Source organism: Jaculus jaculus, chromosome 8, assembly GCF_020740685.1.
Source record: "Jaculus jaculus isolate mJacJac1 chromosome 8, mJacJac1.mat.Y.cur, whole genome shotgun sequence".
Taxonomy (NCBI): domain Eukaryota; kingdom Metazoa; phylum Chordata; class Mammalia; order Rodentia; family Dipodidae; genus Jaculus; species Jaculus jaculus.
In genome coordinates, this window is record NC_059109.1 from 94394513 (window position 1) to 94422100 (window position 27588).

Consider the following 27588-nt stretch of genomic DNA (forward strand, 5'->3'; position numbering starts at 1 on the left):
TGGGTTCAAACACCTTCCACAATACTTTAAGCCCTTTTCTGAGATTCCAAGCTTAAGGTCCAGTTCTTTCTCAAAGCTATATAAAGATGCTTGAAACAGAAAGATTTCTGGAAAGTTTTAGTGAGGGACTTTAGCTATGGGGAAGACTCTGTCTGCTTAATTTGAAGTTACAGGGGCAGGGTTACCTCCATCCCAGTGCTCAGCCTCTGAACCTGTAAGTCCATGCTTTCTAGCTTGCCTCCTGGGATCTCCTTCCCAACATCAGCATTGGCGTGGGCTTTAGGTGCCTCATTACATATGAGAGATTGAATCACTGCCTGCCTCTCCTTGACCTACTAGAGATCCTCTTCTGGTTGGTGCCTCTTCAAATTGGATCCTGAAAGATGCATCTGAGGATAATCACTGTTTCTCTACCGACAACAGAAAAAGTGCAACTTTGAAGCAACACCAATAATCCATACTCCTTTGCTCAATTTGACTTTCAGGAGATATAGAGTTCCTTCCAGTGTAATCAGAGAGCAGGGACTGATGCCCCCTGGTGGCCATCTCTGGCCTCTCTATAATGGCCCTTGGCAAATTAGCTTTGGCCTCAAATTTGAATTCAGAGACAGCCTCCTGAAGAAATCTGGCCTCTTCCAAAGACAGATATCAGTATTCTTGCTAGATATGTCTACCTGTGCCTGAAGATGTTCTAGAAAATACAGTTTCTCCATATCCTTATATTTACAGGGCTGTCTTAAAGGATGAGTGCAGTTTTGTTTTTGTTTTTGCCAAATTGGCTCTTTACCCTTGTAACTATGTCTTATCTTGTATTTGAAAAAAATAATTTCAGTTGCTTTTAAACCCACTCTTTAATCTCACAGGGCATAAAGGAAGTGGGTCCTGGAAAGTTATCCCTGTTTTCTTTGCCAGCAATGGAGAAAGCACAACTTGAATCATCATCAATAATCCATGGTTTTGAGAACAAAGAAATACAGAAGTATTTGAGAGAAATAAGCAACATGCTGGTCTCCCTTTTGTTGGCTGGGCCCAGGAGCTTTATTATGTGGATGGGGAGCTTGGTGCCCCCCACACACAGGCCAGTTCCCTGCCTCAGTGCAGTGAGTCCATCCTTCGTCTCTTCTAAAGCACCCCTTCCTCTCTTCTGAAACATCACAAGTGAGGTCACTCCCATGCCCTAAAGTAAACATCCTTGTGATACATTCTGCCACCATAACAGGAGATTCCTCAGCTGCGAGTCAGACTTTGAACAGAGGTTCCAACTGGACTGCCACACTCCTGCATTCTTGAAACATGATGTGTCTGTGTTACCAGCTCCAAGGCTGGTCTTCAGGGTCCCCTAACAAAGATGGAAGTGCATGTCCGGCTAGTTCCTCTCCAACAACAATAGTTCCTGAAAGGACCTTGCATTTTTGTGCTTAAAATAGGGCTATTGATGGTTGCTTCACCCCTGCCATTTGGAGGGAAGTGATCATGGGCAGAGCCAGCACAGGGACGGCCAACCTTGCCATCCATGCATACACAGTGCCCAGTTTCTCCTAGTGAGATGTTGATTACTTCTTCCCAGCACCCACTGCTGGACTCCATCTCCAGCCCAGTGTTCTGACTGGTAAGAGCAAGTGTGCTTCCTGGAGAAGGCAATGTGAAGATCTCAAACTCATTTTATTCATTCTTCTGCTTGTCTCCCGAGGAGTGCTTGCTCCTCAGTCATGTGTGAAGATAGCCTTTATTCTTTTATCTCACCAAATGGGGAACTTTTGCTGTTCACTTTGAAATCCTACCAGTGACATTCTTGAACTTATTTTTAGACGTGTGGACGTTTTCCAGACAAATCGATGCCTAGCACAGATAACACCCCCCCCACCCAGTATGTTTATCATGGATAGAAGAAAAGAGAGTGTTTTAATGTAGAAGGAGCACAGCCATATGCCTTGGTGCAGTATGGCTTCCTTTAATCTGGAAAAAAAAGGAAACAAACATTGTCGATAATAATATGCAGATGTCCCACTCCAAATGAGGACATATTGCTAATTAGCTATATTGTTCGTAAGTTTTTAGGAGAGAGACTACAGTGACGTTAATTATAATCTCTGTTGTTTGTTGTTCAAAGTCCATGAGACCAAATGCATTGCTAATAATATCTTCTTTAATATCTTCAATAGGAGATTCCTAGATTTTTTTTTCTTTAGAATCCCACATAAAAGCCACATTAGGGGCTAATGAGGCCTATAGCCTGAGCCTAATTAAGACAAAATCTAACAAGGTCCGTAGCCATCATTATCATTAACTGGTACTTATTGAGCACGCCCTCAGCTTATGGAACTGGGTGGGGAAAGGAGGACGTGGGGTTCAGAGATTGCAAACACAGCCTATTCTTTGCCATCCAATCTGCCTCCAAGAAGAAAGCCTGGGTGTGTTAATCTGGGAACAGTCAACCACAGTCAAAAAAAAAAAAAAAAAAAAAAAAAAAAAAAAAAAAAACACTGAGACTCTTCTAGCCAGCCACCATTTGTTACAAGTTTGGGCCTCTCCTAGGAGCTCAGCAAGGAGTGAGAGTGGCCCTGTTTCTACACACACCAGCCTTTGCTTGGTATTTGCAGAACTGGCCAAGTGGCTATTTAAAGATAGGGACAACATCACTTAAAATAAGTTTTTCCAAAAGAGGCTCCACTGCCCACTTCCTCGCCTTGGTCAACTTCCCCTGTAGGTGACAATCCCAGTTAGTGCTGTAGCACTAATTGGTTGTCCAAAGTGCTTCATTCTTTCTTTCTCTCTTACATTCATCTGCATGGGCCAAATGACCACAGACCCGTGATGTGGCTACAGTAATCTACCTTCGCCACAAGGACAGCCGCAATCAGTGCACAGCTCCAGCCATGAAGTGGCAGAATGCAGGGACTGGACACCCTTGGTCTTGGACCAGAGATGTACTTATCATAAGTGACACAAATGATAAAAGCATCAAAGTTTAGCATCTTAAAAATTGTACCCAGAAAACCAATGTAGTTTTCTCTTCCCACTTGATCTCAGCAGAGCTCTCTCACAATACTCAGGGTCAGATAATGAGAGGAAAAGTAATGAGAGGGAACAGAGAAGATCCCTGGCACCACACAGCTCCGGCAGGCTTTCAAGTGACCTGCAGAATGCCACCAAGGATATCTCAACCTAGAAGAAATGTCACATAATGATATGGTAGAGGGCTCTCAGACCAAAGCAGGTGGATAGATGAGGCAATTATTTATTCAGCTATCTCACAGTAAGCATGGTGTCTTCAGTCCCAAGAGTCAGTCCCTCCCAGCTCCAAAACCCTTTGGTTCTATGAAGCAGGTTCTGTCTGGTCTCCATAGTCCTCTGCAAGTTAGAGGTCGGTACTGAAAATGCCCTTGCTCCCTGTCATAGCCAGGTATCCCAGGCTCATGAGTACTGTATCCATACGTGAGCTCTGCTTTTGGCCATGCATCTAAGGAGCTCTAGTTCCTTTGAGTAAGGACAACCCCTTGAAAATTACTGGTAGTGTTGTAGTGAGAATTAAAGGAAATGCTGCCCCGTGAACACGGATTTGAGGAATATAATATATAGGTGCTCAAACCATGATATGATTCAACAGGGTGTAAATTCAGACTGAAATGGGATTTTAGGGAATGTTGCAGAGCCCAGCATGTGGTATCTGTCTTTCTATGCTTAGTTTATTTCACTTAATCCAATCCCATGTTGCCACATGGCCATAAATGGCAGGATTTATTTTTGTTATTATTATTTATTAGTATTAGTATTAGTATTAGTATTGTTGTTATTTAGTGACCAAATCAAGTACATGATCCGGGCACTAGCCAATAGGTTGGAGGATATCACTTGTAAATGATTGTCATAGCTCTAAAATTAGAACCACAAGAGGGAGCATTGCTACTGGTGGTACAGGTTTTCAGTGTTAATGACAGTGGTAAATTCCTGTGGCTCACTCAATCCAGGATAGCTCCACAGTGCTATCAGGGACCTGAACCTCTCTATCTTCCTAGTCAGCCATGCTGAAGTTCAACTTTTATCCTCATGTCTGCCAGCTGCCTCATTTTACTTCAAGATCTTTAGAGAAAGTGGAAGAAAGGTAAAAGACCCCTGAATCCACCTCCTTTTTAGCAGTTCACAACAGTACCTTCTGCTTATCTCCTTATCATATGATCACATGGTAACCTTTCAGCTATAGTAGAGGCTGAGAAATGTAATTTTAGGCAGCCACATTCCCACTTGAAACAATGAAGAGAAAAAGGGGAATCAACATTGGGTAGACAATGCCAGTGTTTGCCACAGTACTTCCACCTGGAGCAAAGCCCTAGGCTCCAAGAGCTCAGTGATTTTAGTACTATTTCTCACTGGAAGTACATATGATATTATAATAATTTAAGTGGGACATCCAGTGAGTGAGCTGTCAGGGATAGATAAAGTGATGAAGTGATGCCTTCATTCAGCACCTTTGAGAGGTACCTGCAGGGAAGATATGCTGTGTCCCTATAAGAAAAGATGAAGGCCTTTTCATCCTTACCAAATCCTGTCATCTTCTTAGGCCGAATTACCAAAAATGGCCACTCCAAATCTTCTTATTGATTGAATAAAGTGGAGTTTCATTTGATAGGGGTCATTCTCAGACACTCTTTCCCTATCCAGGAGCTTCCAGTTTTTGAACAGTTGGGGACATGGCATCACAGAGATTCCAGATGTCCTGGTAGCTATGTTTTGGAAGACATGCAAGAGATTCAGATGTTCAAAGATTATGAATAACATTTTGTTATTACTTCTTCCAAATACTTTACAAATACTGAGCCAGTGTTTAGGGGGAAAGGGAGAGGGATGGTTGGGCAGAGATGTAGCAATGTCACAGTTGTCCATAACTCAAGCCAAAACATACTTGAACCCTAGTCCTCAAATTGTTCCCGGCAGAGGCACTTGTGGCCTGAATTGCCCAGCCACTAGTCCGAACCCTGCACTTCTCTTTTATTGTGTAGGCAAAACCCAATCTAAATTATCTTGGCCATCATGCTGGGAGGGTATAGAACTGTCATTATCTGCTATGCTTTGCATGCAGGATTATTGAGCCACAGAGAGTGTAAGGGGTTTGTTTGGTCTGAAGCTAAGCCAGAATTTACTCAGTGATGAGTTTCCTATCAGGAAAAATTCAATTGTCAGATCAAAGAATCAATCAGATGCAGTCCTGATTTTCAGACATCTGTGTGAAACGTTCATTAGCCACAAACATGTATTTTCTACTTCCTCTTCTAAAATATGTTATTGAAGTCAGGTTTGCATTGCTGGTAGAAATCACCCAACCAAGAGTAGCTTGTGGGGAAAAAGAGGTTTATTTGGGCCTACAGACTCAAGGGGGAAACTCCATGATAGCAGGGGAAAACATGAGCAGAGGGTGGACATCACCCTCTGGCCAACATAAGGTGGGCAATAGCAACAGGAGAGTGTGCCAAACACTAGCAAGTAGGAGCTGGCTATAACACCCATAAGCCCACCCCCAACAATACACTGCCTCCTGGAGGTGTTAATTCCCAAATCTCCATCAGCTGGGAATCTAGCTGAATTTATGGGGGACACCTGAATCAAACTACCACATATGTTTTAATAGTTGAAAGAATACTTCATTGCATATGTATATAAAATATGCATTCATTACATATGTATGTATATATAACATGCACATGATATATTGCAGTACTGAGGCCTGAATCCAGGACCTTGAGCATACTGGACAAATGTTCTATCACTGAGCTATACCTCCTCCTTCTTTTTCTTTTCTTTTTTTTTTTTTTTTGTTGTTTTTTCAGTTTTTTTGAGATAGGGTCTTGTTCTTGTTCTATTGCTCAGGCTGAATTGGAATTCACTATGTAATCTCAGGGTAGCCTCGAACTCTTAGCAATCCTACCTCTGCCTCCTGAGTGCTGGGATTAAAGGTGTGTGCCACCACACCCAGCTAGGGTTTTTAAAAATTATTTTTATTTATTTATTTGAGAGAAAGAGGGAGAGACAAGAGAGAATAGGCATGCCAGGGCCTCCAGCCACTGCAAACAAACTCCACACACATGCACCCCCTTGTGCATCTAGCTTATGTAAGCCCCAGGGAATCAAACCTGGGTCCTTTGGCTTTGCAGGAAAGAACCGTAACCACTCAGCTATCCTTCCAGCCCAGAAAGCTTCATTTTTGACCCAACCAAGAATATGTCTCAGTGGCTACACTACAGTTAGGACTTAAATGGTAGAGATCCCTAAGCATCTGGGGGGGATACTGAGCCCCTTCTGGGATTTATCTTCCTGAGTTCTCAGCAAGAACTTCTCTAGGAGAATCCAACTCTCCTAACCCCATCAGGGGGTTCTTGAGTTGGATATCTAGGGACAACTTCATTTAGTTATCTTCTCTTTAGAGTGGGATAGAGAGGTCTTCTACTGAGAAAAAACTTCCCATCTTCTCCCCTCTCTGTGCAGAGAATGACACATTTGGACTTTGCTGCATTGAACAATGTCTCAAAATGTCAAGGCAGCTCCCTTCACAAGCATGTGCCAGGAAACAAAAAATGTGGCAGAGAGGTGGCTAGAAAGGTTAGCAAAGACACTGCTTGTGGCCACATCTCCTGAACATAAAGGAAGGGCATCAAATACATAAAAAGCAGCCAGCTTCCCCTTCTATTAATACATGCTCTTGACCTTGGATACTGAGGGTCAAGAGTGTTTTGACTGTAGATGTAACTGTTTGACCTGGTCTGGAGCACGGGGTGGGGGCAGGGAGTGCATGTGGAGACAGCGAGCTGGAATACAACTCCCAAACCCCAAAACATGCCCAAGAACAACAACAACATTAACCACTGACCCAAATGCTGGTGAAATTCTATCTCCAAGTCTCCTTCCACCAGTAAACATAGAAATGCTATCCCTGAAGGCATAGAGGATGCCTGGAATGAGTGGACCAGAGTGGGAGAGGGCAGAATGGCAACTTCTACGCTATAAATCACTAGAAAAGTGTTTCCCCAATGGCAAGTGTAAATTGATATATTTCTCACTAGCTGAGAAAAACAATTGACTTGCACTTTTCTGAATAAAGTCATTGAATTTCAGAATGCCTTTTTGCCATCTCTTATTCCTCATCTCATAATATTCTTGAACCCTTTTACTCTACACCCACCTCCCTGGCTTTTCTGTTTCTACCCCATGAGTGGTTCCATTTAGAAAAAAAAAAAAAAAAAAAAAAAAAACCTCTCCCCTGATTACTTCAAGGTGCCTCCTTCTCTTGATCAGATCTTTTCTCTGGTGTCACTTTCTCGAGGGATTTTTTTCTATCTACCTAAGTGATATTTTCTCTTTCATCTTGTCTTTTATTCTTGGCAGTCAGTATCTGATCTTGATCTATGTATTTATTGTTTATTCCTCCAAACTAGATGTATACTCCAAAGAAGTATATCACATGTCTATCTTATTTATTAATGTATCACCTATACCTAGCATGTATTATAGATGGACAGAGGATGGATATACGGACAAAGAGATGTGTAAATAAATAGACATGAATGAATTAATAGAGATAGCTGGATGAATGAATAGAGATACAAATGGAAGGGTAGATATACTCAATGAACTGACTTAAATATTTTATTAAATTTGATCATATTTTGCTCCTGTCCCCCCAAAAAAACTGGACATTAAGAATATTATTAAAGTTACAATGATAAATCAGTTTAAATTTTGAAAAAGAAACTATAATTTGGTTCCAGATTTAAATGAACACTTATTCATCAAAATAGCTCTTTTGTTTTGATTTGCTTTGATGGTCAGTAATCCTAGACAATTCCTAGGTAGCAGGATGGGAAAAGTTTCCAGATTTGGCCTTAATAATGGAGAAACTAAACCATGAACCAGGGAAATGAGTTGGGAATAGTCTGCTTAATTCTAGCCACAAGAATTGTCCTTGCCTCTGCAGTTAATGGCTATAGAGAGTAGAATTTTTAATCATGTTCCTATTAATTACTTGTCCATTGCTTATTTGATTTAGAATAATCTCAACCTGGAGAGTGACTCGACATCAGAAACCAGCTTTCCTCTGTCCAGAGAAGCACCGGGAGAACACCAGGCTGCCCACCAACCCTTCCCCAGACAACAATTCCCCCAAGAGACTGGACACCCTTCACTGCAAAGAGATGGCCCCAGATCCTTTCTCTTTGACCTTCCAAACTTTCCAGATCTTTCAAAAGCTGATATCAATGGGCAGAATCCAAATATCCAGGTAATTCTCAGCAGCTTGCAAGTGGAAGAAAATAAAACAGTTCACCTTTTGTTTCCATACCTGACTCCAATGGAATTGCTGCCTTATCTTACTTCCCTTCTCAACCCTTTCATGATTCCTGCTTATGGTTCTGGGAAAATGACATGATCCCTGTAAGAACAATGTCTCAACAACCTTGATTGTTTGGTTCACCACTGTTGTGTGAACCACTTAACAAAAATAAATTGCTATAAAGTATGACACAATGAGGAATATAAGATACATCCTGATTTTAGAAATGGAAATAGCAAAACAGATTAGTACAGCCTGAAATGTGGTGGCTATAGGCTAATGATAAGACCAGAAAAACCATAGTATAACTTCAAAGCACTCAATAAGGTTCTTCCTGTCAGTGCCACTAAAGCTTATCTCCAACTCCAGAAATTCCTTCAGAAGAGGACAATGTTCAGTCACTCCAATGAGGAAGGAAGGTAAAAGTGAAACTTCCTAGGAGACAGATGAATATAGCTCTTTATATGGGATTGAATGAAGCAAGGAAATGAGATGTGAGAAAAAGGATACCTGGGGTTAAAAATAAGAGTATCCATCTATACTGAAATATCCTAAGTATACTTTACAAGGGAAATGCTGGTTTAATCTAACCCTCCAAACACTGTCATGAAGGAGATGAAATGCATATCATTTTCCCAGGACTATAAATGATGTAGCAGGTACTCAAGACGCTATGGTTTGGTTTATCCAAGATCACATGGCCAGTAAACAGTAGTTAGGCTCAAATTCAGGACGTTGGGCTCCCAGGAATACCCACCTACCACTACATGTTTCAGAAACAAGCTCCTAATTGTGAATGTTGCTTGTTTCTTCCCCCAGGGTTCCCATAGGGGCTTCAGGAGGCTCACCCCTGGGCACTCTAACCCCTACCTCACTCTTATCTTTACATACCCACTTTCAGACATCTGTGCTTTGATCTCATTCTTTTCATTTACACAAGGACAGTTCTTCCTTCTTCATTCTAAGCCTATTAGCTTGTGTGACAGAAAAGTACCTCAACTTGAGATCAGAGCAATTATTCTTTCTCTTCTTCTTTCTCCTCTATCTTCTCTCCTTCGTTCTCTCTCTCCATAAACCTTCTATAGAATACAATTTCAGAGCAGGTTTCCTTGATGAGCTGAGTTTGCTCATTAACAATGACTGCCACTGAAAACACAACTAGCAAACATCAACCACTTACTACTGTAAGACAAACAGCACATGAGGTTATGGGAAGTCAAGAAACAAGGCCTCTTCCCTCTAGGAAATGACATAGCACACACATCCCAGCTACCACCTAGAACAGCCCCAGAGGGATCATGAGATGGTAATATAGGAAGAAAAAGCGCTGTGTTCCCACATAGGTGGCAGAAAGAAGTAGAACAGAGCTCTTTTAGTACTTTGAGTTTGGGAACAAAACTTTGTTCCTGGAAAGTACATCAGTCTGAAAACACTCAACCTTGCCCCAGATGCCTCTAGAACTTATATAAAGTGCTCCCTAAATGTAAAGGAAGGAAAGACAGAAAGGTGCTGTTGGGATCCACAGAGCTGAAAATCACAGATAATTTTTCCAAAAGAAGGAAGGTGGTAACCAGGAAGTGCTGACCCCTCTACAGCCTATGTGATGGATCTGTGAGCATGCTCAGTAAAGTGCCAAGAAGTTTCATTTCCTCATAATAAATGGTGCTGTTTAGCTGTGTGAGAAGTAGGAGGGGCTTTGGAACAGTTCTGCCTGGGAGGAAAGGGGAACTGTCTCAGATGTAGAAAGAACTAGAATGAGGCTAAGTTGAGAGAGCAGAGAATGGGCTCAGGATGAGTTAAGAGAAGGCCCTCGGGGCCAATGATGCTCAAAGCAGAGGGTTCTCTCTGACAGCACCACTTGGAACTTTATAGAAGGCACCTTCCTCAGGAACTCTCCCAGAAGTATGGCTACAAAAGGACATGATTTGCCTTCATGCCTCCTGAGCCCCTCAGCCACCTGCTTATGTGGACTTAGAGCAGGTGAAAGTCACAACTGATCCTTTGTTTTCACCTGGCATTCTCCTGCCCCAAGCACGGGAAGGAAGTTTGTCCCTAAGTGGTGCTTCCAAAAGGAATGCTTTTGAGGATGGGGTGAGAAGAGCATCAATGCACTCCTAGGAGGTCTCCATCTTTGTTTTCTTTTAGTTTTCTTTTAGACAATGACATTTTCCAATAGTACACTTTTCCCACAGCTCCACATGTCAGGATTATTAAAAGAATGCATTTGAAATGAATGTCACTCCAATATAGACCTTTTTTGAAGTTGCTCCTGCATAGCAAGAGGAAGATACCACCCAGTGCCCACTGGTCAGTCCAGTCAACCCTTTCTATTTTAGACAATCCTTATATTGGATGAGCTTCTGCAGGCAATACTGAGGAGTGGGGAAAAGACAGTGTCTTATTCATCTCATGACCTCATGGCTTGAATGAAAACTGAGCTGCATTTCTGGCCTTTTGTTTCTAGAGGACCTCAAATGTTTAGTGTTGGTCACTCAGAAAGATGCCCAAAGAATGGAGGTGCAGCTCCCCTGTGCGCCCCAGCCCTGCATCTGCATCTCTGGGGAGCACATGCTCACAAGCTCAGCACTGGCTTCTACAGCCCATGCACCACTGCACCTGAGTAAACCAGTTCCCTGGTGGGCCTTTAGAACATGAAGTACTTGCTAAAAAGGGGAGTGATAGTTTTTGTGTTGGCAGCCGTTAACCCTGCCTTAGAGCCCTGCTCTTTTTTGAAAGCCACTGGTTTGACACAGCATTCATTCAGCCAAGGAGAGAGCCCTCCTGGTCACTGGGGGCCTCCCTGCATTTCTGTCCTGGGTAGTGAAGTAAAGATAGGTGAGGGGCACATCAGTGGGTAGATTTCTGCTACCTAGGCCTCTGGCCTCCTCTGCTCCCACCCCAACAACCTGCCCCTTGTTCACCTACTTATCCCCAGCTGAAGCCAAGAGACCAAGCAGGAGTCAGTGCCCCTCTCTCTGACCTCACTACAACTCCAAAATCTTCCAGGGTTTCCAGCACCCCAGGGCTGGGTCCTCTGTTTCTCCCTTGGAAATGCTTGCACTTCTCCAGAGTGACACTCCCGAACTCCTGCAAAGGGCCATGTCCCTCTGGCCTCATCATCTTTAAGGTGGAAAATGCTTATAATAAAAGGCCTCAACATCTGCTTCTGTAGAGATTTTTATTGCCCATAAGTTAGGCAGCCTCTGTACCACATGAAGTTGACTCTCTAGTTTAGGACTAGCTTCAAGTTATAGAAGTTAAAAGGAAAAACGGTGTGTGCGTGTGTGTGTGTGTGTGTGTGTGTGTGTGTGTGTGTTGTAAAGGAAAGAAAGAAACAGCCTGAACTGAATCTCCATGTTAAGTTTACCACAATGCAAGAAATTAAGTTTTGTCTAAAGGAAAATTATTCAGAAAAGAAAGTAAATCCCTACGGACAAGTTAGACTTGAACATCAGGATCCTGGGCTGAGTTTTTGGTCTTTGGCTGATGGTCAAATAGCAAAGACAAAAATCTAAAATAAATTCATTATTAGACTTACTATAACAATTCTTAACTACAGTAGCTATTCACAACCAAATATTTTTTCCTTTCTCAAACTGAAGTTAGTATCCATTTCAATATAATTGTTTCTTGTTTCTTTTTTTCCATTGAGAGTATCTTAAACACAGTCCTGTGAAGACTTTTCTTTCTTTACAGACTAATTTATAGGACCCTAGGCCTCTTGAGTGCCATAAGATATAATCAGAAGAGTTGGCCAGGATTAGAAATGTCATACGTGCTTCTACTTCTGATTTTCCCTCCTCTTGTGTCTGTTAAATACTTTTGAAATGGCCAGTCTGGCTGGGTAAGAGCCAAGAAACGTCTGTGCCCTAGATACAGGTCCACACCAATGGGAACAAACCTGGGCAGCTCAGATTGCACTGGGGCTCTGCTGTCAGCATGAAAGATGGAGTCAGACAGGCCTGTGTTGGGAACCTGGCGCAGCCCCTCTTGGGCCCTGTAGTCTTAGGTTGATACTTCAAACTCTTTGTACCTCAGGGTTTGTTTTTTTTTTTTTTTTTAGTTATTTTTTGCCTATAAGGTTGGACTGGGAACTGTACTGAAGGATGGCTTTATCTCTGGATTAAATGCACCCAGCACTTAGCATTTGGTTATACCTCTGATGAGCTTCCCAGAATGATAGTGATTGGTAATGTTACAGGGCATGAAGGGGACAGAGTGGCACTTATAAAAGTAATTGTGGGCTGGAGAATTGGCTTAGTGGTTAAGCACTTGCCTGTGAAGTCTAAGGACCTTGGTTCAAGGCTCAATTCCCCAGAACCCACATAAGGCAGATGCACAAGGTGGCGCATGCATCTGGAGTTTGTTGGCAGTGGCTGGAGTCCCTGGCATGCCCATTCTCTCTCTATCTATCTGCCTCTCTCCCTCTCTCTCCCCCCCCCCTCAAATAAGTAAGTAAAAATAAACAAAAATAAATTGGGTGAAATTATAAAAGCCAAATTGTATTTTTTAAAAACGTAATTGAAAGGGGCTGGAGAAATTGAAAGGGACTGAGGTGCTTCCTGAAAAGCCTAATGAACTGAGTTTGATTCCCCAGTGCCCAGTGTAAAGCAAGATGCACTAAGTGGCATGTGTATCTGGCTTCCATTTGCAGAGGCCTATCCTGTCTGTCTCTTTTCTAACTCTCTCTGCTTTCTAATAAATAAATTAATTTTTTATAAAGTAATTTAGGGCTGGGGAGATGGCTCAGCAGTTAAGGTCATTACCAGAAAAGCCTAACGACCTGGGTTCAATTCCCCAGTATCCATTTAAAACCAGATGCACAATGTGGTGCATGCATCTGGAGTTCATTTGTAGCAGCTGGAGGCCCTGGTATGCCCATTCTCTCATTTTCTTTCTCTCTCTCTACTTGCCAATAAATAAATAAAAATATATTAAAAAGCCTTTAAGGAAAGTAATTGAGAATCAAAAGAGTTACTGTTAAGACCAGCTCTATGCCTTCTTTGCTGATTTCCTTGGAAACTCGAATTCTTTAAGACAGTTTCTGTGCCTGAAAACTGGGTGTAAATTCCATAGAATAGTCATGGATGTTTGGGCAAGCACCCTGTTACAAATCTCAGGGAACTAAGTACAGTTGTCTTGAGATGGTACAGTTGCTTTTAGAGCATCTACAGGTGGAGACAGGGAGTTTGAATATCTCCTGAGTCTCTTCTGTGTTTTCTATGCAGTTGTCAAAGAACAAATGCAAAAACCTTTGCTGTAGCATGTCCCCTCATTGCTCTATGATTCTGGAGAGATCTTTCTTGTCTCTGGGAAATGCTAGCTGACATGTACCCAAGTTCCCACAGCTCACAAGGCTTAGAACAGTGAAAGAGAAGACTCTCCCAGGTTCAGCATGGCCCACGTGGTTTATATATTCTCAGTGGCACTGGTTTATTATTGTTTCAACTGAGGATTGTCTTAGTGTTGTTATAGGGTTTGCTTCTAATACAGGTTTTAACTATTTCAAGAAGAATGGATGATTAAAGTATACTTCCCAGTTTTGAATAGAATTCTCAAAATTTGCACCTATTTTGTATTCTCTTTCTTGGAGCTGAGAGATTTTGCCAGACATAGAGCTTTTTCTAAATATATTAAGGTATCTCAATAATTTGATTAGACAGGAGAAACGATGAAGGGGCCCAAAGTTCTTGTCACCTTGGAAATGTGCCATGCTCACTCCACACTTCCAGTGCATCCACATTTATTATTGTCCAAAACATCTTCCCAAAAGGTTTCCCTCACTCTAAAACACACAAATAGTATGAGAGCAACAGGAAATAGAAAATGAATCACTGACATTTCAGAAGTCATTTGCCATGGTCATTATGCCTTTTTAATTGGATGCCTATGAAATTTTAGGTTCAAGATAAGATTTCCTCTTTTACTGAAGAGAAGGGTGGGTTCCTAAGGTTTGTTAGTATTTTGTTTTGTTTTGTTTAGTAATTCATTTGGGACAGTGGCTAGAAATTAAAGAGAAGAAAGAAACCTCTAAGCTGTTGAGATGTAGCCATTGATATAGTTTTTGGAGTAAATTCATATTTTGCTACCCATTGCCTGGTCAGGATAGATATCTATTTTGTTTGGATCTGAGCAGAAATTATAGGAAAAAAAACATCGTATTGACGGTAATAGCTTGAAATCTGAAATTGTTTTTATTCCCGGTTTGGAGAAATTGCAAGACACATTTGTTTAAGCAATCCCTCTGACTTCAGTCTGAATACAACTGGAATACCCAGACTGTTGGGCACATTCCCCCTTATCTTCTACTCAGAGACTGATTTCATTACCATAATTATAGGCTTGCCTGGCTCTTGGCAGCCTCTCTTCTCCAAGACCCTTAATAGCCTTGTTGTAGCTCAGTAGTTCTATCTGCAGGACGGAGAGATAGGACTGCAGAACAGAAAGATTGTGTCTCAAAGGCCCTGTATTATCCATTTCTGCCCCAAGTGGTTCTAGTCCAGCCGGCTATGTGCTCCTTCTCTACTTATTATTCCAAGGTTTCATGCTGGGTCCAGTAATCATGACTGCCCGACAAGTATCTATTCCAGCAATACAAAATGTGTGTTTTATTTTTTCTTTCTTCACTTTTTTATTTTGGCTGAATTAACTAAAAACTTTATAATAACTTAAAGTATATCAGGGATGCATACAAGACTAGGGTAATGTTAATGGCATGGAATAAAATTCACAGTGCCCTTCCAGGCAGCCCACAATAGATGACAAAGATGCACTTGGCTTGCTACTGTCTGAGTGTATTCTGGGATTCAAGGCCACCCTCTGCACCATGAGCCTAAACCTTGGGAAACCACAGCCCAGGGACACCATTGGCTGGACAGCTTCCTTTTAAGTGTCAAATTTAAAGGAGTGGGGGGTTCAAATCTCCCTATTCCACAAACAAGAGACTGTTAATCCCAGGATGAGCACACCCCAGTGCAATTTGGCAGAGTACTTAAGTGACTCTTCAGATGTCAGGTCAGGGCAAAACTGAGAACACATCTGCCCAGTACATCTTGCCCTGTTTTCTTGGAGTGCATGTTTCTGATTCATTTGTATGCAATTCATCCAGGGGAAGGGGTGTTGCAAGAGCTAAGCAATGGCCAAAGGAACCCAGTAAGTCTTTTATGATTTTTTAAAAAACAAGTTTCTCTACGTTGATTGTCTGTCATAGCCAAAAAGCTATGTTTTTCCAGTCCCATGACAGACTTCAAAAGTAGTCTTCATTAATCCGAAAAACAAGTTCTAACCTTAGCTTTGGCACTATCTGCTCTGTTCGTATGGCTGGGTCTAGACTATGCAAAGAGTGAAAACCATAGCTCGAAAAGTCTGGTCTCAGGGACCTTGTGTTCACTCATCTAATGCCCTGTAGCACACAACCTCCCCTAGCACCTATGCTTTTCTTGCTCCCTCAGACTCAGGAGGGAAACATACTGTTCTGTCAGCTGCTTTTGAGAGACAGAATGGCAACATTGGTAAGAGCAAGGGCTTAAGACCCAGATTCTCCAGGCCTGTGACAAGTTGTTACTGTCTGTGTGTGTGCTGGGTTTGTCTATAAAAAGCTGTTGCTATCTAGCAATTGTTCCAAAACTTAATAGCTTGAAGCAATGGCCACTAGTTGGCTCATGGTCCTGTGGGATATACCTTTGAGTGGGACTCAGCCAAGCGAGCTTGCCTGGGTTCCAAATGGTATCACTGGGGTAACCCAACTGAGGCTGAAGGATTTAAGGTGGCAATAGTAATGAGTGAGCCCTGAGCCTCAGTTTCCTCCATGTTGCCTCTCTCTTTACCTGGTCTTTACTGGTACAACAATATAATTTGCCACCCCCAAAGAAAAAACTTATGGTAACATTCTAAGAAAAAGAAAATGGAAACATCAGGACTCTGTTGTATCTGTCAGAATGTCACTTATACCCATTGGACCAAATGAGTGCCAAGGCCAGGCCAGATGGAAAGTGAGGAAACAGGTTTATGAGGGGTGTGTGTGTGGCACAAGTGCAGGGATGGAGATTATTGTGAAGATTAGATAAACACACCTGCAGGGTGCATGTAGGACAGGGCCTGACGCAGTTGGTGTTCCTAAGTGTTTGCTTAGTTATGATCATTCTTGCATCACACAGGTACACATAGGATATGCTTTTGCCCCTTAATGAAAGGCTTCTCAACAATTTGGCTGTCAGTAAATCAAGCGCCTCTTCAAGCCTTGTTTCCTGCCTACCTGAGGCCATGTTCCATCTAGTAGTGGAATTCATGTGGGCTGTCCATGGGTGTTTTGCATTCTTTATCAACATGTAATCTCAGCATGCTTTCACAAAGGATACAGCCATCCTTTCCTTCTGCTCTTTCAGACCTGCTTCCAAGGGTCACGTGGCTCGGAGACTCCTGACTCCACATTGACCCTGGACTGTTCTGAATTCTTCAGGTCACCATAGAGGTGGTCGACGGCCCTGACTCTGAAGCAGATAAAGATCAGCATCCGGAGAATAAGCCCAGCTGGTCAGTCCCATCCCCCGACTGGCGGGCCTGGTGGCAGAGGTCCTTGTCCTTGGCAAGGGCAAACAGCGGGGACCAGGACTACAAGTATGACAGTACCTCAGATGACAGCAACTTCCTCAACCCCCCCAGGGAATGGGACCATCCAGCCCCAGGCCACCGGACTTTTGAAACCAAAGAGCAGCCAGAATATGGTGAGTTAACCACCTAGTAGTATAAAATTGGTGGGGAGAGTCAATGAGGATGGTGAGGCCTAATGGACACGGAGCCAAGCAAAACCCAGCTTATAGTATGTGGCTTTCAGTCTTCTATGAGGTGTACCTCATAAAGGCTGTGTTCTGCGGAAGCCCAGAGGAGGCACCAGCAGCCACTTTTTTTTTTTCTGGAGGCACTATGATTTTACAATCATGCCAGTGATCCTAGGAGAGAACTAACTTTTTTTAGGATTTTGGGGGCTCCTTCTGTTTTCCTTTCCCCCAAATCTAATTTTATTGATAAATAAAGATAAATAAATCATCAAATTAACTCCCTTGTATATATTTTTTTAAAAATCCATATTGATACTCAATTTAATAAAAGAGATGTATGCAACTGCTTCCTTTGGCCAGGCAACTGTGTTATATGATCATTGAGAATTCATACAAATGTGTGTCACAGGTTGTCAAAGTAAGACACACTCCCTACCACTGCAATAAATGGTAAAACCTCAAGTTGAGACTTTTAGTTTCCCCTGTTTTTAGAGTCAGAGAGGTAAGGTAACAGAAAACTCCCAAATTCAATGATTTACAACTTAAAAAAAAAAAAAGTTCACTGCTCACTTCAGTTGAGATGGGAGCCAAAGGGGAAAGATCTCAGATTCACTTGGTCATTCAGGGATTCTCTCTTCTTTTTCTATCTTGGAGTTTCATCGGCTGTGGGGACCTGGGAAATGTCCTTTGGATGTTCTGCATCTGGCACTTAATCCCCTCTGCCTAGAAGGGACACACATCGCAGCTCAAGTTCTATGGGCAAGACCTGGTAATGTGGTCCCACAACAGTGCAAGAAGGCTGGGAAATGTAGTCTGTGTGTTCAAGCAAAAGAGGAAAGAAATAAGAATGATAAGCATCTGGCCAGCTGGTGGTTTGATTCAGGTGTCACCTATAGATTTATATGTTCTGAATGTTTAAGTCTCCAGCTGATAGCAATTTGGGAATTGAAGCCTCCTGGAGGCAGTGTATTGTTGGAGGCGGGCTTATGGGTGTTATAACCAGCTTCCCCTTGCCAGTGTTTGGCACACTCTCCTTCTGCTGTTGTCCACCTGATGTTGGCCAGGAGATGATGTCCACCCTCTGCTCATGCCATAGTTTTCCCCTGTCATCATAGGTGTTTTCTGTCAGTAATAAAGCTGACTGCAACACCAGCCTTAGTGAAGAATAAGAATATTTGATTTTCTTTAATGCCCCCATCAGTATGTCCCTCTCTGTTTCCCATCATTGGACCTGGGAGTGAATAGCATGTGCTGAGGATGGCTCAGACTATTTGCATGCTCACTTGTATCCACTTTTTTTTTTCATAGAAAAAACAGTTATTTCTTGGAAAGTTCTACCCATTAATAGATGATTCTACATAACTTCCAATACAGCAAGACAATTTCTTTTCCAGCCACACCATTTAGTTGTTAACCAACATTTATTAAGAGCATGCCTTGTTACTGGCACTATGCTAGCCATAGGAATCCAAAACCAAGCTAGACATTGTCCTTCCCTAAAGAGAAGTTCACCCTCCGGATAAAGTGAGAACAGAGAAAGTCCAGTTTATGTTTTTCCAAGAGGAAGCCTTAGGGATAGTAGCCAGCAGTTATAAGTACTTATAGACACTAGCCCCTCTCCATGGCATGTTATATATAAGAGCTTATCCTGTCAACTATCTGAGGCAAGTGCTGTATCTTTTTACAGACAGGAAAAATAAGCCCTAGAGAAGATGAGCAACTTGATTTGAAGGGTCAAGACCTGGGATTCATTCCAGGCAGCCTGAGCTCTTATCCACTATGTTATTCCAACTCTCTGAGGAAAGTAACACACTAGTTAGGACAGTGAAGTGGATTTAGACATGAACACTTCGATGGAACTTAGAGAAGGAAGGACAATACCATTGCTGTTGAATAGAAGAAACAGAGATTTCCTGAATGTTGCCAGAGACTGCACTGAACTGATGCCCTAAGCTGTTTGCCCAGCCCACAGAGAATGTTTCTCAGAGTAGGGTTCAGATACTTAACATGAGAATCCCTTGTTTCCATGTTTTTAAATAAAATTCTTATCCTGTATCCCACCCACTTCCCTGATGTGCCAATGAACCTCCAAGTTTCTCCTTGTAACATGACCAGCAGAACTTGGAAATGTGATCTGAATATAAAATTTCAGACCCTACTTCCAGATTCCTAAATGAAGCACTCTAAGGAAGATCCCTGTAATGTTTAAACAGCCCCCAGGGGCTGTGGTGCCTGGAACACCACTGTCTGGTATCAGTAGTCCTTGGTCTTTTGCTCATTATACTTCCTGTGGAATTTTTTAAATCCCAGTGCTTAGACCTCTTCACCAGACCCATTAAATTGTGTCTGGGGTGGGAGTCCCAATAATCCTGTGAGCCATATCATTGTGCTGCCAGGTTGATGTCTGCTGCTTTCCACCTACTGAATCAGAAGGTCTACTACTAGTCAAACATGGGATCTACCTGTGCTTCTTTATTTTTTCCAACAAAGATCATCAGATTCTTATTCTTACTCATTTAAAAGCCACTGCTAGAAAGGAGTTTCCCATCTAAAACTTTTACAGAATTCACTTTGCTAAATTCATGATCACTAGGAACATCTCTTCCCTTTTAATCTTGAGGAATGGAACTGGCTTCTACCAAAGCAGTTACTGTGGCTACCTAAGCTACCCTTTCCCCAGCTTTGCAGACCTGGAGTACCAATGAAACTTCCTGCATCAGTATATATAGCATCACAGGGCCATGGGAAAGTTCCCAGCAATCATTTTCCAGTATTTCTTAGTAACGTCTCACTAGACAAGGTTGCTAGTTCTAAAAAGAAACCCTTATCCCTTCTAGCACTCTGAAGATTGGCTTCTTGGACTTTAGGTGCATTTCAGGGACCATATGACACTGGGGGCCATGTAAAAATATAATTTTTAAAGCAGGCCATATGAGAAAGGGGCAGGAGCCTAGGTGAAGCTGCATTACAGGTCCCAGAACCACACTTGCAGCAGCAAGACTCTGCACTTGGTGGGCATTCATTCAGTAGTACACACAGAGCAAATCATCAGTTAAGATTTCCCAGGATAGTTCAAGGAGCATGCATTTTCCCAAACCCCTTACTGCATCAGATGAGCTAAGGATTTACTTTATTTATTTATTTATTTATTTATTTATTTATTTATTTATTGGTTTTTCGAGGTAGGGTTTCACTGCAGCTCAGGCTGACCTGTAATTCATTACATAGTCTCAGGATGGCCTTGAACTCACAGCGATCCTCCTACCTCTGCCTCCCAAGTGCTGGAATTAAAGGCATGAGCCACCACACCCAGTTTAGGATTTACTTTTTTATTTCAAATAATAAGAAACTATTGTGCAATGTCTTAAGTATTTATTCCTATGTGAAATGCAAGCAGGAGAAAACACAGAGAAAGACCCCACAAAAATGCCGCCAAAGTGCTCCCCAGTTCCACTTTTTTGTCATTATTGTTACCTTTGTAATTTTTGCTCTGACTCTCATTTTCTGCTCTTAGCCACACTCCCAGTAGTTGAGCAAAGAAACAAGCTTGTATCATTAAAGCAGAAGGACTTGCATCCTGAAATATGTATTCCAGCCAGAAATGTCTGCTCTGTCCTTTGACCTTATGAAACAGGAACCCCCAGCTCTCATCTGGACCAGTGTATGATGGAGGCCTCAGGATAGTGAGGTATTCCTAGGAAACTGTTTCCCATTCCTTGCTTGTTTCCATAATTAGTCTTACGGCTATAAGTGCTCTGTACCTAGCTTTAAGGGATCCACATTAAAAAGTTTTATAAACTAATGATGTTGTGAGCACTTGAAGATTGGTTAAACTGGCTCTGGTCATCAGGCAGCTGTGTGGAGAGCACATTTTAGAAAAGACCTGCTTATACATTGGTATCATTTAGTATTTGCTGCTGGAAAACTACTCCTCAAAATTCAGGCACTGGGCTGGAGAGATGGCTTAGCAGTTAAGTTGCTTGCCTGCGAAGCATACTATCCAAGGTTCAATTCCCCAGTACCCATATAAGCCAGATGCACAAGGTGGCACATGTGTTTGGAGTTTGTTTGCAGTGACTAGAGGCCCTGCTGTGCCAATTCCCTCTCTCTCTCTCTCTCTCTCTCTCTCTCTTAGACACACACACACACACACACACACACACACACACACAAAAATAAAATATTTAAATTTTAAAAGTTTGGCATTCTGGAGGCTAAGGCAATAGAATCATGAATTTGAAGCAAGTCTGGGCTACATAGTAAGACTCTCTTTCAAAATCTGCTTGCAAATAAAATAACATGAAAAAGAAAATTAAAAACAATTCCTCCCCACCTTCCACCCCCCTCCCCCATACAATTTAGCAGCTGGAAACAACCAAAGACTTCTCCCTAAGGACTGTTCTCTTAGGCTGGCTTGGCTGAGGCTGGACCATCTCCAGTGACCACAGTGACATGATCAGGGCCTTTCTTTTCCTGGGTCCTCACCCTCTGTGGGCTCTTCATATGGTAGGCAATTTCCCTCCAGATGGGAAGGGCAAGTTCTCATACTGAGATACTTCTCAGGCTTTTGATTATATCACATCTGTTATTATCCCATTGGCCAAAAACATTCTCATGGCCCAGGATCAGCCTGAGAGAGGTGTAACCAAGGAAGTGGCTCCCAGGCAGGAATTCTATACATCCCTTCTCATGTGCTGTGATGTAGTATGGGCATTTCATCATTTAGATCCTAGAAACCAAAGCAAGAAGTAAACCTCCTGCAGAGATTCAAGTAAGCCACATGATAGGTTTGAGATCCCCTAATGAGCTCTTTCCCTTACCATTACAAAGGGGAGATTAAATGGTTGAAGCCCTCCCCCACTTTTTTGTCCTGTAAATAAACCAGGACAGCACTTAGGTTCACAGGATTCTGTCTTTTGGTAGTACTCACTCCACAAGTGATGTGAATTCTACCTGTATAACTCAATAAGTTTGGCATTTGGTTGTTTATTTTTACTTACCCTCTCCCTATTGTGAGTGTGAAAACATTAGAGTCTTTACTCTTTACTTATGACTGTCCTTTAACACAAGCTGTCCCTGTTGGTGTGTGTAGGACAAGGCGCTGATGCATCTGTGGTATATAACCCACTGTACCTGGATGTTCTCACTGATAAGCATGAAGTTGTGCAATTGTCCCAAGCACATTTATAATGCGCATGGGGAGATAACCAAGAGATCCTAGACTGTAGAGTGCTCAGAGGGAGCAGCAACTATCCCACCTCTGTTCTCCCTTTGAAAGCAACTTATTCCTCCAACCCTGTCGGGTGCCTAATAGGAGATGGTAGAAAGGAAGGAGGCTAATGCTGGAGAAGGACATTCAGCTCTCTAATCTGAAACAGTAGTTTCAAACATCTGCTTGGTTGTGTGGATGGAAAACTATTTCTAAGAAGAAAATCAAAGTTTTGAAAAATTCTTTTACAGGGAGGTGGGTAGGAGACTAAAATGGTTAAGACCTCTGGGGAGGGGCAGGTGAGATGTGATGAAGTTCTCCACTCAGTTAGGGAAGAGAAAACAGCAGTGAAATCCACCCACGCCCCACCACACACACAGATTTCTCCGTCACAGGAGGCTCAGCAGCCCTGTGATTTCAGGAGGAGTGTTCATGGTAAATGTCATGTAAACAACAGCCTGAGGGGTTGGCACAGAACTTGCAATTCAGGTACAGACGTGTGGAGGACATTCTTGCTGGGCCTATGTAATAACAACCACCATGACCTGTTATAAATGGAGGGTACCCCTTTCCTACAAGGCACATGTCTGTAGTCTCATGTTTGGCACCCACAGAAGCTCCATGGCTATTGCAAGATGTGCATAAGCCAGGAAAAACTATTACGCAGTGGAGATGATGAAGAAAGATTCTTGCTTTGGAGAGGAAGGCTTGGTGTAAGAGCCCAAGCTTTCCCTCCTGTGAACCTGATGACCTTGAACAAATCCCCCAACCACTCTAGGACTTTATTTCTGTTAAGAAAAAGTATGTCTGGGGCTGGATAGATGAGTCGCTAGTTTAGCGTGTTTCTTGTACAAACACCAGGGCCTGAAGGGGCCTGAAACTGCCCAAGTTTTATTCTCCAGATCCTAAGTAAACAGTTGGGTGTGGCCACATGTAACTGTAATTCCAGTTCTACAAAGGAGAGCAGAGACCAGAGAACTGCCCAGGCTGTCACAGAAAAAAAAAAAAAAAGCAAGCTTCTGTACCAGTAAGAAACTCTGGCTCAAACAAGAATGGGTAGAAGAGCAATGGAGCAGGACACCCAACATTCTACTCTGGGCACTGTAGCCCTACCCCACCCCACCTACAATAGGTGAGCACATAGGATATTGCAAGTACACAGATACATGTACCACCAATGCCACACCATGCTATGCATGTGCCACATTACATACACATACAAGGAAGGAAGTTAAGAAGAAAGGAAGGAAGGGAGGGAGGAAGGAAGGAAGGAAGGAAGGAAGGAAGGAAGGAAGGAAGGAAGGAAGGAAGGAAGAAGGGAAGGAAGGAAGGAAGGAAAGAAGGGAAGGAGGGAAGGAAAGAAGGGAAGGAGGGAGGGAGGAAGGAAGAAAGGAAGGAAAGAAGGGAAGGAGGGAGGGAGGAAGGAAGAAAGGAAGTCAGGAAGGATGGGAGGAAAGGAGGAAGGAAGGAAAGAAGTTAAGAAGGAAGCAAGGAAGGAAGTGAGGGAGGGAGGAAGGAAGGAAGGAAGGAAGGAAGGGAGGGAGGGAGGGAGGGAGGGAGGGAGGGAAGGAGGGAAGGAGGGAAGAAAGAAGGAAGGGAGGGAGGGAGGGAGGAAGGAAAGTGAATGATGACTTGAATGATGATTTACAAGATTCACCTTTAATGTTTTGCTTCTCTACTATGGATAACAAACCATCCCAAACTTGGCGATGGAAAACAACAGGAGTTCATTATTTCTCATGATTTAGTGGCTCAGGAGTCCTGGCCGGGACCCTGGACAGTTCTGTTCTTAGTGGCATCAGCTACATTCACCTACCACTTGAGAAGGGCTGGAAGGTCACAAACACTTTACTCACTTCATCTGGTGTCTTTATGCTCCTACATGGAGATCTTATTTCCAGGTCCATCATTCACAGGTTTTAGCCTGAGCTTCTGTCATAGTATTGATTTCCTAGAGCAAAAACTGGAAGTTGATAGACTATATGGGCAAAACTAGGCCACATTCTGTAGAAGTCAGTCTCTCTCTCTCTCTCTCTCTCTCTCTCTTCCCCTCCCTCTCTTTTTTCTCCCTGCTTCCCTTCTTCCCTCCCAGTGAAAAAACTGATAGTGGTCATCTTAGGAAATTGCCTCTTTTTATTCCTATTCCCATGTTCTACAAGACAGACGCATTCTCATTTCCTGGGCATGTTCAGGAGTCAAGTCCCACACTAATCAACATATTGCCACAAACCACCCAGTCTTCACAAAGATGAGCCCCAATGTGAAACAGGGAGCTGGGAGTCTTTTATCTCTAGCTGGCATCAGGTGCCTTCAGATCTGCTACCTTTAGAATGAGAATGATGGAGGTGGGTAGTTAGCTGACTTAGGGACTCTGTGGGAAAGGTGGGTGACCATCTCCCTGCTCCCTTCCAGATTCCACAGATGGTGAGGGTGACTGGAGTCTCTGGTCTGTCTGCAGTGTTACCTGTGGAAATGGCAACCAGAAACGGACACGGTCTTGTGGCTATGCATGTACTGCAACTGAATCTAGGACCTGTGATCGTCCAAACTGCCCAGGTGAGTTAACATGGGGATTTTGTTCCAGGTTCTAGGAAAAAGTTTTTCATATATATTTTAAACTTAAAGAAATTATCATTTAAAAACACTACCGGGCTGGAGAGATAGCTTAGCAGTTAAGGCACTTGCCTGCAAAGCCAAAGGACCCAGATTCAATTTCCCAAGACCCACATAAGACAGATGCACAAGGTGGCACATGCATCTGGAGTTCATTTGTAGTGGTTGAAGGCCTTGGTGCACTCTCTCTCTCTCTCATAAAAATAAAAAAAATATTTTTTAAAAGAAATCATTTCCTTTTGAATAATTCTGACAAGACATAACTGATAGGAGATAATTGAGACAAGAAATAATAAATAAGCATAATAGATGAAAATAAAAGCTAGATTTTCTGAGTTCTAAGCACAGTTGCATTGGCTGTGACTTAAAGATAACACCACGCTGTACTTATTTCATTCAGAGGAGGGACTCCAGTCAGTTTGGGCCTATGATGCAGGATTTGTTATGATGTAAAAAGAATTTGTAAATGGGCATTTATGTTTGATAAAGAAACCTGCATGAGAGAGTCACCTTCCATTAGCAGGAAAACCAGAGTTAATTCTACCCTTGAGACTTAGGAGATGCCCAGTGCTTCCCAGGTAACAAATGAACAACTTAGCATTTAAGTACAATTTTATACTGCAGCATCAGTGCCTCAAAAATTAAACTAGGATGGTGGCACATGCCTTTATTCCCAGCACTCAGGAAACAAAGGTAGGGGGACCATTTTGAGTTCAAGACCAGCCTTGGACTATAGAGTGGGTGCCAGGTCAGCCTAGTCTAGAGTGAGAGCTCAAAAAACCAAAAGAAGAAAAAAAATTAAAGTAGGGGTTGGAGAGATGGCTCAGCAGGTAGGATGGTAGGAGTGTTTTGAATGGCCGGAGGATGTCTGAGACGGCCAGGGTTTGGTTCACTAGCACTCACATAAACAGCTGTACATGGACATATATGTCTGTAACTTGAGTTTCGTGGGCAGCAGAGACCAATAAACTCCAGAATCACTGAGAGAATCCATGTGAAAGGCACACACAGATGAGCAATTCTCCTCTGTCCCTTTCATGTGTGCGCCCTAAGAGTTTACCACCCACACACCACAATGCATACCACACACATACATGTAACAGAAAATTTAATTGCTAATCTGGGCAGGAATCATACTAGGAGCCCACAGTGATTGTAGCTGACTTGTAATGATGGCTATAGAATGATGACAAATACTCCCAGTGTAGCCTACAGTCAGTTTGTGCAGGGTGATACATTTTTAATGGATTGCAAAGAGAGAGGTGGAGGAGAAAGAGAAAGAGAAGGAGGATGTATTAGAGGGTAATGCAACCAAGACTAAATGACCCACAAAACCTGAAACATACATGTACCCTCTGGTCCTTTAAACCAAAGTGTATCAACTCCTGGCCTCTAGTTTTACTAGGTGTTGTGTATTAGTCAGGGCTCTCTAGAGGAGCAGAACTGATAGAATGAATTATATTAAAAAGGAAATTTATTGGCTCAGCTTATGGCAGTACAGTGATAGCAGTCTGCAGAGTTGAGAGTCAAGGAAGCCAGTAGCTGCTCAGTCCATGTGCTGGATGCTTCAGCAGTCCCAATCCAGCACCAAAGGCATGGAGGCTTTCTAGAGAGCTACTGGGTTCAGACCACACTGGAAGGCTAAGGAAACTTGGTTACAATGCCGATGAAGGAAAGCAGAGCAGGACAGATGCATGTGGAAATGAAGTAGCATAGGCAACCGGGTGGGAAAAAGGGACTGTTTCATCTCAGAATTTCCCTATATATAGCCCATCACCAGGAGGGCAGCCCACTTTGAGGAAGGACTCACTCTGGAGGAAGGACTTCCTCCTTCAGTGAATCCTTCTTGGAAGGAACCTCAGAAACCTCCCTAGAGGAGTGTCTGTGGATTTCTAATCTGATAAATTGGCAACAGAACTTAACCATCACAAGTTCCCATTGCCAGGGAGAAGACTGGCCCTCAGCAATACCCTAGGATCTTTCAACAAACCACCACATATTCCAAATAGCTTCATCCGAAAGTAATTTCAGAAACAGAAAATATGGTCTCCATACCCCAGCCTTCTTCTCTTTTCTACCCCTAGTCACACTATGCTCAAATTATTTGGAACAAAATAGCAGTGGAAGCATTCATTAAGGGATTTCTTAACAGAGGCTTGATTTGAATAATGGTGTACACTAGCAAAGAACATGCATAGTTTGATTGCAGTGGCTAAGGCCCTACTGCACCAGTTCTTGCTCTTGCTCTCACTCTCTCTCTCCAAAATGAAAAACAAAGTAGCAAAATAAATAATAAAGCCAAAAGGGGGGTTAGGGACTCAGGAGATAGTTCAGCCGTTGAAGCACTTGCTTGCAAAGCCTGCCAGCCTGGGTTGGCCTAGATTTGATTCCCCAGTACCCATGTAAAGCCAGACATACAAAATGGTGCAGGTGTCTGGAGTTCATTTGCAGTGGCAAGAGGCCCTAAGCACTTCCATTTTCTCTCTCTCATTGCAAATAAATAAAATACTTTAATAAAAACAGAAAAAAAAATAGACTTAGCAGTTTAAAGTGGGGCTCAACTGTCAGATGTGGAGCCTCTGGTTCCACCTCAGCCCTGCAGATTTCAGAAAGAGCAACAAGATGCTCCTGTGCTTACTGCAATGAGCTGAGCTGGGTTTGGGGAGAGAGGA

At 42.7% G+C, this 27588-nt stretch overlaps 1 protein-coding gene across 2 annotated transcripts in view; it reads left to right on the plus strand.

Moving 5' to 3' along the window:
* Nucleotides 1–27588, plus strand: part of Ism1 (isthmin 1) — a 79002-nt gene that overhangs the window by 39843 nt on the left and 11571 nt on the right. For both annotated transcript variants that reach the window (XM_045157738.1, XM_004661526.2), the window contains 3 exons: nt 8036–8266; nt 16776–17040; nt 24716–24859. In XM_045157738.1, coding sequence (XP_045013673.1) covers nt 8036–8266; nt 16776–17040; nt 24716–24859 — 640 coding nt within the window. The remainder of the gene's footprint in view (nt 1–8035; nt 8267–16775; nt 17041–24715; nt 24860–27588) is intronic.